The sequence below is a fragment of the Lithobates pipiens genome, unplaced genomic scaffold (assembly GCF_037356315.1).
Source record: "Lithobates pipiens isolate NorthernLeopardFrog02 unplaced genomic scaffold, aLitPip1_a1.2 Scaffold_19, whole genome shotgun sequence".
Taxonomy (NCBI): Eukaryota; Metazoa; Chordata; class Amphibia; order Anura; family Ranidae; genus Lithobates; species Lithobates pipiens.
The window spans coordinates 117,942,491-117,955,004 of NW_027507764.1; the positions used below are offsets into that span (position 1 = coordinate 117,942,491).

The 12,514-nt window shown below is 43.7% G+C and overlaps 1 protein-coding gene across 5 annotated transcripts in view; it reads left to right on the forward strand.

The window, feature by feature from the left end:
- Positions 1-2,060: 2,060 nt before the first annotated feature.
- The window catches only part of XYLB (xylulokinase), a 242,160-nt gene continuing 231,706 nt past the window's right edge, over positions 2,061-12,514 (forward strand). For 2 of the 5 annotated variants that reach the window (XM_077491188.1, XM_077491191.1), the window contains exons 1-2: positions 2,061-2,315; positions 6,999-7,081. In XM_077491188.1, coding sequence (XP_077347314.1) covers positions 2,268-2,315; positions 6,999-7,081 — 131 coding nt within the window. In that variant the 5' untranslated portion in view covers positions 2,061-2,267. Of the gene's footprint in view, positions 2,316-6,848; positions 6,899-6,998; positions 7,082-10,629; positions 10,740-12,514 lie in introns of those variants that run through there. The other 3 variants (XM_077491187.1, XM_077491189.1, XM_077491190.1) reach the window with 3 other exon arrangements.

Sequence of the window (12,514 nt, forward strand, 5' to 3'; positions counted from 1 at the left end):
AGCTCTTTTACAGGCGGTGGCCCGGTCTTCTGTCGCCGCCGCCGCCGCCCGTTCTTCTTGTTCTTCTTCTTCTCCAGGAGATGTTGACACGACGCTCTCTCCGGCCACAATGCCAGGGCCGCGCTCCGCTGCCACTTATATAGGGACAATGGGGCGGTGTCACATGGCTTTATGTCACATGGGTTGGTCACATGGTGACCCCCCCTTACGATGTCATAGTCCCCATGTGACATCAACCCATGTGACCAACCCATGTGACATAAAGCCATGTGACACCGCCCCATTGTCCCTATATAAGTGGCAGCGGAGCGCGGCCCTGGCATTGTGGCCGGAGAGAGCGTCGTGTCAACATCTCCTGGAGAAGAAGAAGGAGGAGAAGAAGAAGAAGAACGGGCGGCGGCGGCGACAGAAGACCGGGCCACCGCCTGTAAAAGAGCTATAAGAAGGTGCGGTGGCCCGGCAGAAGAACCGAAGAGGGGGACAAGACCCCCGAAGTCGGGAGAAGAGGCCGGCGGCGAGGAAGAAAGCCGGACTCCTCTGCTAGCAAAAGAGCTACAAGAAGATAGCGGAGGAGTCCGGCGAGAAGACCCCCGAAGACGGAAGACCCCCGGAGCTGTGCAATAAAATATTTTATCTCGTGTGTTGTGTTTTTTTTTGGTACTTTTATTTTACAGGTGAATGGGTAGGGGTACATTGTACCCCATACTCATTCACATAGGGTGGGGGGCCGGTATCCGGGGGCCCCCTTATTAAAGGGGGCTCCCGGATTCCGATAAGCCCCCCGCCCCCAGGACCCCGACAACCAACGGCCAGGGTTGTCGGGAAGAGGCCCTTGTCCTCATCAACATGGGGACAAGGTGCTTTGGGGTGGGGGGGCTGCGCGGCCCCCCTTCCCCAAGGCACCCCCCCATGTTGAGGGCACGCGGCCTGGTACGGCTCAGGAGGGGGGGAGCGCTCGCTCGTCCCCCTTTCCTGGCCAGCCCGGTAGCGTGCTCGGACAAGGGTCTGTTGTGGACTTGGGGGGAACCCCCACGCCGATTTTTTTCGGCGTTGGGGTTCCCCTTTAAGTCCATACCAGGCGGCGGGGTCAGCGACGTCTCCGTCGCGGGCCCCGCCTACCTGAATACCCGCTCGAAATGAGCGGACTTTTCTCCGGGCGGGAAAAGTCCGCTCATTTCAAAAGTAGGGCGGACTGGCACACACACGGGCGGATTGTCCGCCGAAATGCGAGTCCAGCGGACAGTATTTCCAACATTCCGAAAGACTTAGTCCGCCAGACTGTCCGCTGAAAAAGTCCGCTGAAGCCCACACACGAGCGGACTGTCCGCTGAAATGTGTTTCAGCGGACTAAGTTTGACAGACAGTCCGCCCGTGTGTACGCGGCCTTAGCCTTTACCCTAACAGAAATAATAATAATAAATGAATAATAATAATAAAAAAAAAGAAAAAAGCTGAAAAACCTAGCAACAAATAATGCAACAGATGATAGTTTTCTCTATTGGCTAATAAAAAAAAAGCCAAAGCTCAAAAACAATGCATAAAAACACCAAAATCCTGCAAAAAAAACGCCAGAAAAACACTCAAAGATGCTACGCTAAGGTGTAAATGCAGCCTGAAAGAACTGCAATTGCCAAGAAAATGACTCTCGCCCCGTGTGGGGGGCATAATGACACAATTGAGTTCTGTCTGATACTTTTCTTTTCTTTTTTTAACTTCTTTTATTTGCACCAACATCCAAATTTTCAGGACAAGCTTTCAGGGGGTGTGCCCCCTTCTTCAGTACTCATGGAGTACAGCTTGGACCTTGAAGAAGGGGGCACACCCGAAAGCTTGTCCTGCCAATCTGGATGTTACTGCAAATAAAAAAAGGATCACAGACAGAACTCAATTATTTTTGTTGCAAGTGCACTAATACGGCTGCAATCCCTAAGGGCATGCTGGAAATTCTAGTTCTACAAGTGCTGCAGAGCCGGCTACAGCTTCAGCCCAGGAACCTTGTCTCCATAATGCGGGGAATCACATTACAGTGACATGAGGATCAGGAAGGAAGCTGTCAGTACACAACACTCTACAGGAAGTAAGGAGAGAGGCATGCAGTGTTTACTGACAATCAGAGTGCTGTATGAATAAAGCATGGCACCAATTGCCCTTTGCTTCCTGTAATCCTTTAACTAGAACCCACTGGAGCTGCTTCTGGTTACTGATTTATGTCAGGACCTCGGTGGACGCTCACAGACGCAGGGCTGCAGCCAGCGTGATCCTCTCCCATGGCCTCTGCTGCATATTACCTGGGCTTTGACTTCAGCACTCAGCAGGTAATATGCATTCTTCATGTATCTCTGATAATCTGCAGAGGAAATAAGACAAATCAACATATGTGGTCTCTTTAGGCAACAGTCAGATGCGCCTCCTGCGTTTGGTTTATTATAGGCAGGAGAAATGATCTGGGAAGTATTAAACGTTATGCTTCCCTGGTCAAGTACTCCTGCGTTTAAATCTACATGCGTTCACATGCATTTAGACATCATACTAGTATTTAATCTGTCCCTGGACGCACAGAATTCTATTTTCTCTAAACACAGCTGAACAAACCTAAATGCAGGTAAATGCACCGTGTGACTCATATCAATAAAATTTATATATGCATTTAGAAATGTCCTATAAATGCATATAAACCAATGTATATCATTGCCAACAGAGGAGCACAGTGGATTAGTAGTTTACACTCCTGTTTTGCAGTACTGGGGTCCTTGGTATGAACTTAAAGTGTAGCTAAACTTACCTTTTCATCAATTGCCCCTGTCCTTCCCTGCTGCCAGCATCTTCTTCTTCCTTTGCCGTTCTTCAGCCATCTTCATTGGCCAGCGTGGGGCGAATGCGCAGGAGTCACTCATACCGATGTTTCGTCACATATGGCGACCCGTCACATTTGGCTACGGAAGTGACGATTCGCTGAGAAATTTCGCACTGCGCATGCGTAACTTGCCGATATGGGTTTCAAAAGTTTTTACGACAATATGGAGCAGTGAAAGCGTCAGATAATGTCATGGAAGTGACGTTACAGACAAGCTCTTCTTCTGTATAATTATTGATTGTAAGACACCACTTTGCAACAGGGCCCCTCGTGGGCTCGTCACGCTTCAGGCACGGCCAAGCTTCTCTCAGCATAATTATAATCTAACTCTATGTTCACTTGGATGGTGGGACTTGAACCTGGACTTGGGGCTGGAGCCACATAATAACTGCGCAAGCGCAGTTCAATGTCAGTTCCGTCAGACTGTCTGACTGTTTTAGTGTGCTGTTTTGTCGTAAAAGTGTTGGAACGCATATGGCGGCGTCGCGCATGCGCACTCCAGAGGGTAGCCAAATGTGATGGGTCGCCATATGTGACAATACACCGGCTCATAGGGATTGTGCCAGCGATGTAAGCTGAGCTGCACTTTACAGCGAGCAGAGAGGTAGGTGCATTTTTTTATGCAGAAGGGACACTTCAGCTTCAGGAAGGTTTACCCCCCCCCCCTTTATGACCAGGCCTTATTTTGCGATACGGTGCAGCGTTACTTTAACTGACAATCGCATGGTCATTGTCCTTTTTTCCCCAGATATAGAGATTCCTTTTGGTGGTATTTGATTACCTCTGCGGTTTTTATTTCTTGCGCTATATACAAAAAAAGAGTGACAATTTTGAAAAAAACAACAATATTTTTTACTTTCTGCTATAAAACATTCCCAATAAAAAAATTAAAAACAATCTAATTTCTTCATCATATTAGGCCAATATGTATTCTGTTACTTATTTTTGGTAAACAAAATCCCAATACGTGTGTATTGATTTGTTTATGCAAAAGTTACAGCTTCTACAAACTTTGGTATATTTTTATTTATTTATTTTTATTTTTTACTAGTAATGGCAGCAATCAGCTGCTTATAGCAGGACTGCGATATTGCGGTGGACAAATTGGACACCTAACTGACACTTTTGACATATTTTTGGGGACCAGTGACACTAATACAGATGATCAGTGCTAAAAAATATACACTGTTACTGTACTAAAGACACTGGCAGGGAGGGGGTTAACATCAGGGGCGAACAAAGGGTTAAATGTGTTCCCAGGGAGTGATTACTAAGTATAGGGGAGGTGTTTTGACTGGGGGGAAGGTAAAGATCTGTGTTCCAGCTTAACTGAAACACAGGATCAGCACATTCCCCTTTTACAGAACAGAGATCTGCCTTGTTTACATAGTTTACATGCCTTTCTCCTAAATGATTGGCGGGTCCCACGGATTGTCTCGCACTGTGTCTAATCTCAGTGGGAGTGGGTCGCTGGCAGCGTGCGTGCGTATGCTCCAGACCCGGAAGTGTCAGATCACATACCAGGTATAGTTAGGGTTGCCACCTGTCCAGGATTCACCCGGACAGTTCGGGTTTGGAATCATGCGTCCAGGTTTCAGACTGTATGAAACCCAGACACATTATTTAGACTGGACTATGGTTTCCCAGCAGGGTTTCTGGCTGCAATTTTCACTGCTGAGAGTGTCTGTTACACTGTCTTTCACACTGCCCAAAGCCACCACTAACAAACCATAACCTCCACCCCCCCACCAACACATACAGACGGGAGAAGAGAGAGGGCTTGATCTGCACCTCTTCCCCCCCATCCCTACCCCTCTGTGTCTGCCCACACTCCAATCCCCGGTGCTGTGCCTCAGAAAAGGAAAGTTGAGGCTGGAAATTTGAAGTCCAGCAGCCTCAGATCCATCTGAATGAGAGGTGCAGACTGCCAAGGGGTGAGTGAGCTCACCATCCATCCCTGTCTCTGAATGAAGTCTCCCCCCTTCCCTCTCCTTCCTCAGAGAGAGTACACTAAGTCAAATCAGGGTTCTCAGAGCACCCCTTACATCAGAGTTACCCTTTACACCAGTGTTTCCCCTTACAGCAGAGTCCTCTCTGTACATCAGAGTACTCAGTGTTCCCCCATAAATCAGGGTTCACAGAGCATCCCTCATGTCAGAGTCCCCAGAGTTCAGAGGTAAAAGGGGAACTCTGTGGACTCTGATGTAAAAGAGGACTTTTGTTATTAACTTATATACATATGATTAGAAATGTTATTTAGTAGCAAAATATATGTATAGCTTATACTATAAAAAAGAAATTTCTGTGCGCCCCAAACTGTTCGGGTTTGACTTGAAGAAAAGGTGGCAACCCTAGGTATAGTATGTGATCTGGTGCAGAGCAGCCGCCCTGCTGCAGTAAATCTATGGTGGGCTGTCGCTAAGCAGTTAAAGAAGAGCTCCAGTCATGTTTGTGTTTATTAAAAGTCAGTAGCTACACTCACCTCTCCCAGGATCCAGCGATGTGCTCACCCGAACCATCGCTTCTCTCCCTCTCCACTCCCTCGTACCGGCATTTCAACTGTGTGTACCCGGCTGTGACAGCTTGTGGCTTTACAAGCCACCCGACTTAAATGTGTGCCTAATTATGTGTAATATGTGTAAAGTGTGCTGCTTTCACTAATAGAGCTCTTCGTTTCTCTTAGCAAAGTAGGGAGTAGAAACAGAGAGATCGTCCCATCTGTACAGAGCCCTGTGTTGAATAACAACACAAGAGCTCTGAGCTATGATTGTACACAGCCAATCAGCAGGTCCCGGGTGTGAATCATTGCCCAGGACTTGATGCTGGTGGTGGGGGGGGAGGGTGGCGCGCACGCATGTGCCCTAAATCCAGAAGCAGGCAGCAACGCATGGATACATCACTTTGCCTGTGCAGGCCACCCATCCCCAGTGCATTGTGGGTGGTTCACAAGAGGTTAAGCTTTGACAAAAAAAGCTGCCCCAGATTTTGCTTTCTCTAGTTTTAATAAATCAACTTCTATGACATCATTGTTGTGAGTCACAGACGCTGCGCTCTATACTGACCGGAAACCTGAGGGAGGGGAAGGGAGAATGGAGGGATTTGCTGTGCGGTAGCAGAACAGTCCGGCGGAGGATGAGGTTAGATGGAGGTCTCTGGGAGTGGGGTCACCAGTGACTCTTCCTGATTGGGGGTGAATGGGAGTACTGCCAGCAATAAGGTAAAAGCTCAGCAGGAGAGGTGACACTAACAATACACCTGGCTGCCACCTACATGTAACACTGTTAGTATTACTGTAATAGCGGACAGGTGGGAGTCAGTGTCACTGAAATGGTGTGCAGACTCTATAGACTTATTATTTAAATTGGTTATAAACCCTTTTCAACCAATTTTTACTGCTGGCAAGCCTATAATTAAGCTTACCTGTAGCTACACTGGACATCTCCTAGACCTGCACAGTTTAGGAGATACCCCTGTATTTGTATGTGCCAATTTCATCGCACATGTGCACTTAAGCAAACTGAAGCAATGGCGCGTACGTGCCGTTGCTTCAGTTTGACTGTGCCGTTACAAGTGCGGGAGTAACGTAATCGCTACTTCAGGCCAATCGAGGCACCGGAGCCGCAATACCCAGAAGTAACCCCCGGGAGAGATGTCGGCCACCGGAGAGGTGAACGAGGACTGCTGCAGGGAGCTTCGATCTCAGGTAAGTAATTCATGAGCTAGTATACTATGTATACTAGCTCATTATGCCTTTGTCTTACAGTGTTTTGTTTTTATTTTTGATTTGTTTTTAAGGGTTTACAACCACTTTAAGCCGCTGCTACTTTTAGCACAATTAGTCCAAATCAAAAATTCAGCACAACATGCTCAGTGCTTCACAATTACTCTGTCCCCTACCCCATTCCTGATTTCAGAAATCCAAATTCTGAAAGTTCCCAGGTATGTTTATTTAGCACAGCAGTTCAGAAAGCAACAGCCCATGACAACCAATCAGATTGTATGTTTTTTATTACAGAACATTGAAAGATTACTTCTGGTTGTTTGGTAAGGGCTACTACTCTTTACACATTGCTCTTTGTCTTTAATAAACAATGTTGTCTGTAGTTAATCATGGACTTTAGTGTTTCTCCTTTCTAATTTACAGTTAAAGGTTATTGCTGTTAATGAAGGATTCCAAGTTGTCTATGAGGACAATGTCCACTTTGATAAAGATCTACCTGAATTTGGGTAAGTGAATCTTATGGTGTTGGGGAAACTTATGCAGGCCATACATGGTCGAATTTCGAACAAATTTTCATTTCAAAATCAGAAAGTTCGTTTTTTTGTGATCCGATGGTGCCAAGCCTTCAATTTCACGTCATGTTGCTACAGAAAAGAATTTTCGTAACTGGGAATCTCTGTAAATTTTCTTTTCTTATAACATTTCTCACACGATTCTCCCATCATTGATTAGAATATTGTTTGTTTTTCCAAAAATTTCCAACGTCCGATTCCTCAAATTTGATTTCCGCATGAAAATTGGCTGTTGACGTAGCCCACTAATGGTGCGAAATTCATACGAAAATTCTTAGCCCTTGTACACACGGTCGAAGATTCCGACAACCAAATCCGTAGGAGTAATTCCGACGGATTAATTCCGGAAGAGGTCCGGAAGTGATGTTGCATACACACGGTCGGACTAAGTTGTCGGAAAATCCGATTGTACATAACGTGATGACGTTATTTTGTTACAACGGGACTACGTTCAGGCTAGTAGCCAATATCTTTGGTCTAGGAACTTGATCTGAGCATGCGTGGCACTTTGTCCGTCGGAGTAGGCTACACATGATCGGAGTATGTCCGATAGGAGCATTTTGTTGGAAACTTTTACCAGCAAGTCGGAAAAATTGGTCCGTCGGATATTTCGACGGAAACAGTCCGATGCAGACATGCAGACCACACACAGTCGGAATATCTGACAAAACGGTCCGATAGGAAACATTCCGACGGAATCTCCGACCGTGTGTACAAGGGCTTAGATATGATTTTTGAAAGAAAATTCTTTCGAAATTCGAACCGTGTATGGCCGGCATTAGGAAAATATTTTTCTTTGAAGGATAATTCTCTTCGTTTAGAAATGTACGGAAACAGATGTGAGATAAACTCTTGTAGATGTAGCCATGGTGGGCTCCTTGATAGGTCAGGCTTGGTCACTCTCCCAAAAGTCATGTATGATGGACATAACCAAGGTAGAGTGGGGAAGAAACCACTTTATATATTTGATGGAAATGAAAACCATTCTACCAAATATATAAACTGTGATAATGAAGTGAGAAGTGAGTCTTCCAATAATAATAGTTATTCTGGAGTCTCTTGTTACTGCAGTCTGATCACAAGCCTTCCTTGCTTTACTTGCTTTGGCTGTAGACCCAATCAGAGGGGCACAAAACACAGCCAGTCCTGCAGTAATTATCCATTGGGCTTAAATCTATCAAGCCTCATGCACACTGGGCATTTACTCCTGGTTGCACTCCAGCTGCAGCTGAACGTTTTGGGCCTAAACACCCAGTGTGCTTGATGCCTAAGCCTGAAAGGATATTCTCTGCTTCCTAGGTCCATGGGCAATATGCAGGAATTATACTAAAAAAATGAAATAACGTCTAGCATGTATTGATGCATCTACATTTCACAAAAATGTTACATTTAATAATAATTTCATATTTGCCAACTGTCCCAGATTTTCTGGGATAGTCCCTTCTTATAAGGCCCTGCCCCTTGAGGTCTATGTCCCATGCTGTGTCCTGAGATTACAGCATGAAGCCACTCATGCTAATCGAACCCCCCTGAGCTCCAATCAGATGCAGGCTTGGAAGGCCGACCGTGGACATCCCAGATGTTTACAGAATGCTGTTAGAAGAGGGAGAGCTACACCGTGGTAAACTTGGCCTTGTTTCAACTTTTTTGAGACCTGTTGCTGCCATCAATTTCAAAATTACCTCATTTTTTTTTTTTTTTTAACCATTGCACATTTTCTCAGTTTAAAGGTTTGATATGTTTTCCATTTTCTATTGTGAATAAAATATGTCTTTATGAGATTTATACATCATTGAAATGTTATAAAAGTGACTGCGCTAAAGTCTGACAAAGATAGCAGCCAGCACTACAATCCAACAGAAATTGCATAATGAATAAAGTGCGGCGCTATGTATAACCAAACATCAGCATACATGTATAGTGACATTAGCATGTAAACATAATAAAGTGGATCTGTTGCTGTGAAGATCTTTAATGCCCTGGATACCGTTCCTGTGATTACCATCCTGACCATTATTACTACATGCTTGGTTGATGTTGTCCTCTGGTAATCATATTGACTCTTCTCTGCTGGGTGGTGGATGCACTTGCCATGGTGACTCCTTAAGGCAGTTTTTGGGATTTTTTTCACAATCATCGTTTATTAACTATTGGTACTATTTGATTACATTGTGGTCATACCATTTAAGTCTCTTCATTTTCGTATATATGAGGGTCTTATTACTGCACATTGGGCTTTATTATTTTTAAATGCTAATGTCACTATGCTGATGTTTGGTTATACATAGAGCTGCACTTTTTTTTACTTTATTTACAAATCATTGCATTCTTTTTTCATGCAGATTTTACCCAGCATCCCAACTTTTTTTAGAATTGGGGTTGCAAAAATATTATGCAAACAGTGTTTTCTTTGCAATTAAAGTGGTAGAAATGCCTAACACTATCTATTCTTAAAAATACTCCCTACCCCTTCTTCTTATTTATCGTCCTTAACCTGTATAAAAAAGATGTGTGCACTTATCTATTTTTAATCCGCTCTAGTCACATGATCCCACTGCTCCATCTCCCCTGTGTAAGTAAGCAGCTTCTGCAGGGGAGAGGAGGGAGCACCGATAAGTTGGGCTATGGGTGATGTCATATGGAATTGTGTAAGCGAACCCTTAGCTGGAGCTGCAAGATCACCGGAGCGGGTTAAAAATAAGTATAGGTAAGTATACATATCTTTTTTGTACAGGTTAGGCATATAAGTGAGTAGGGGGGAGAGTATATTTTAAATGATAGTTAGACTTTGGATTTTCTTCCGTATTAATGTTTATTGTGTATTTTGTGCAAGGTCTGGTGGATTGGTGGATTGCCGCACTTTAAATAGACTGCATGGATGAAAGCTAGCCATACACATCAAAATATCTCTTCTTCAGCTCCAAATGAGAGAAGACACTAGATTTCCCTATCCACACTAAACAGTGTGGATAATGAGGTCCTCGTGGCTATTGTATTTTGATAGCCCTAGCATCCACAGTTGTCTGAATACCTGATCTTTGCTTGCAATTGATTGGATTATACATCTTAAGATCTTAGGGTCATTGTTCGGCTGATAACTTTCCAACCAGCTCCTATGATTTTGAAACCGAACTGTCTTTTTTTATAGTGGGTAACACCGACAAGGCCAACTATGGCTCAAATTTTGGCTGGTTCAGCAGAAACCATGTATGGCCAGCCTAAAAAATGTAGCTAACTAAACAAATACATAAATAATGAAGCATTGGTGATCTCTCTTCCCCGTATTTAAAGTGTTACTAAACCCACAACAGTAAAATCAGTCTGTATATGCAATAAAGCATTGTGTAAAAAGGCTGTTGATTCTATCGTCTCTGATCCTCCCTTTCTTCCACAGTCCCCAATCCATCTCCTGATAGAACAAGATGATGAGGGTGCATGTGATCAGCACAGGGCCAATCAGCACTGTCCAGACAGAGGTTCAGGGGTCTTGCAGCCTCATAGGGCAGTCAGAGGAGAATGAAAACTCCTCCTACAGGCTTTAACAAGACACTGATAGAAGTCACAAGACTGCTCTAACTGCTGATGAGAAAAGGTATTTAGCAGTTTATATTTATTAAAACTAATACATTTCCATAGAATAATCCCACAGGGGGAAAGAATGGGGAAGGTTGGTGGGACTATACGATACCAAACACAAGGAAGGGAGAGAGAAAACAGAAAGGAGAAAAAGGTATAATGATGTATCAAATGCAAGCTAAAAAGTACAATATTTTATTAACTCGATGATTAAAAGAAACCTATTACTTTTCAATGTTCTGTGTACTGTAGGAGACCAGATGTAGTGAATGTAGGGTCCTGGGTTTAGCAACTCTTTAAGGTCACAAGTGGATCATGCAGTATTGATAGGGCAGGTTTGAGAAACACTGATTTAGTGATAATAGTTCTGGCCGATTATATTTGGATTGGTGCTGTAGTCTAATCAGCTTTCAATTCAACAACAACTCAGTACAAGAAGATTAGGAGGACTTGTGGATTCATATACTCTTTTATACATGTGAGCTTTGCCGATGGCTATGTCATGTATGCTCAAATTACCGTTTACTTGCAGACTATTAGAATGAAACAAATTGGTTATCTATGGGGGGGGGGTTGAAGGAAATGGTGGAGCTGGGAAATGTTACAGTTTGAATTCCCTGTGCTTTGCTAATGGGAAATACTGTATATCAGGTCCACTTTCATTTATGGGCCCCCCAGCAGAGCACAATTACCTGCCTTGTGCTCTTCCTCTGCTCTTTTCAGCCACTAGATGTAATGGAAAGTCCTGAGTTAAGCAAACATAGCACATACCGCTTTAGGTGGATTTCACATATACTCCGTCCAATGCTCTGTCATTCCAATCCGAGGGTGCCTGCTCAGTTCATCTGCCATCAATCATCCAAGATAAAGGTCTGGGACAGCCGCAATCATATGCTTTTTATTGAAAAAAAAAATACTTTACACATAACAGAGGGGGGAAGGTAGGAAAAACTAACGCGTTTCGTGCTTAAAACTAAACCCAGTAGTATGAAAATAGTTCATCCACCAATCCCCCCCCGCCCCCCGCAGTGCCCACAACTTATAAATCTTCTTTTTACATTAAAATACTGCCACTATATACCTTTTTGGCTGATCTGCATACCATGGTCATGTGATAAACTGTGAAGAAAAGGGGGGAAAAAACTGCGCTAAGATAAAATATAATTATGATGATGGTATCTATCATATGTTGGAAGCAGCGATTCTTCTGTGCAACATCAAACAGAAAAATATATGGAAAAATTATAGAACCGCGCTAGATCAGTGACTTAAACTAATAAAACCCATACATTAATAAATAAAACCATTCATAGTAATAATGAGTACTGGGCTTGGTGAAGAGCCAAAAGTCCTAATGTGCATGTCAATCTTCCTATCAATCTTCCTATCTTCCTAATGTGCATGTGAAATGAATACATTAATATAATCTTGCAATATCAAACAAACAAATAGTGAACCAAAAATAAATAAAAATGAAAAGTCCAATATGAGTTGTGAATGGATATTAGTAATTAATGTGCAATCCAAGCATAGAAAGTCTTGAAATGACCAACAGTGAAATGTGACATCCACCCATGCCAAATTCAAAGATAAAGTCCATCCATATGTGAAGAAATATCTTCAATCACTGGAAAGCAAGAGACTGTGTTGAATCCACCACCTTTAGAAAGAATTACTTCTCACCAGACATCAGAGATCCTCCTTTACAGAGGATCAGGAAAAGCATATAGTATAGGCACAGCTTGCTCCCGGGTACTTCAAATACACTTGCTAATCTCCAGATGTCCACAT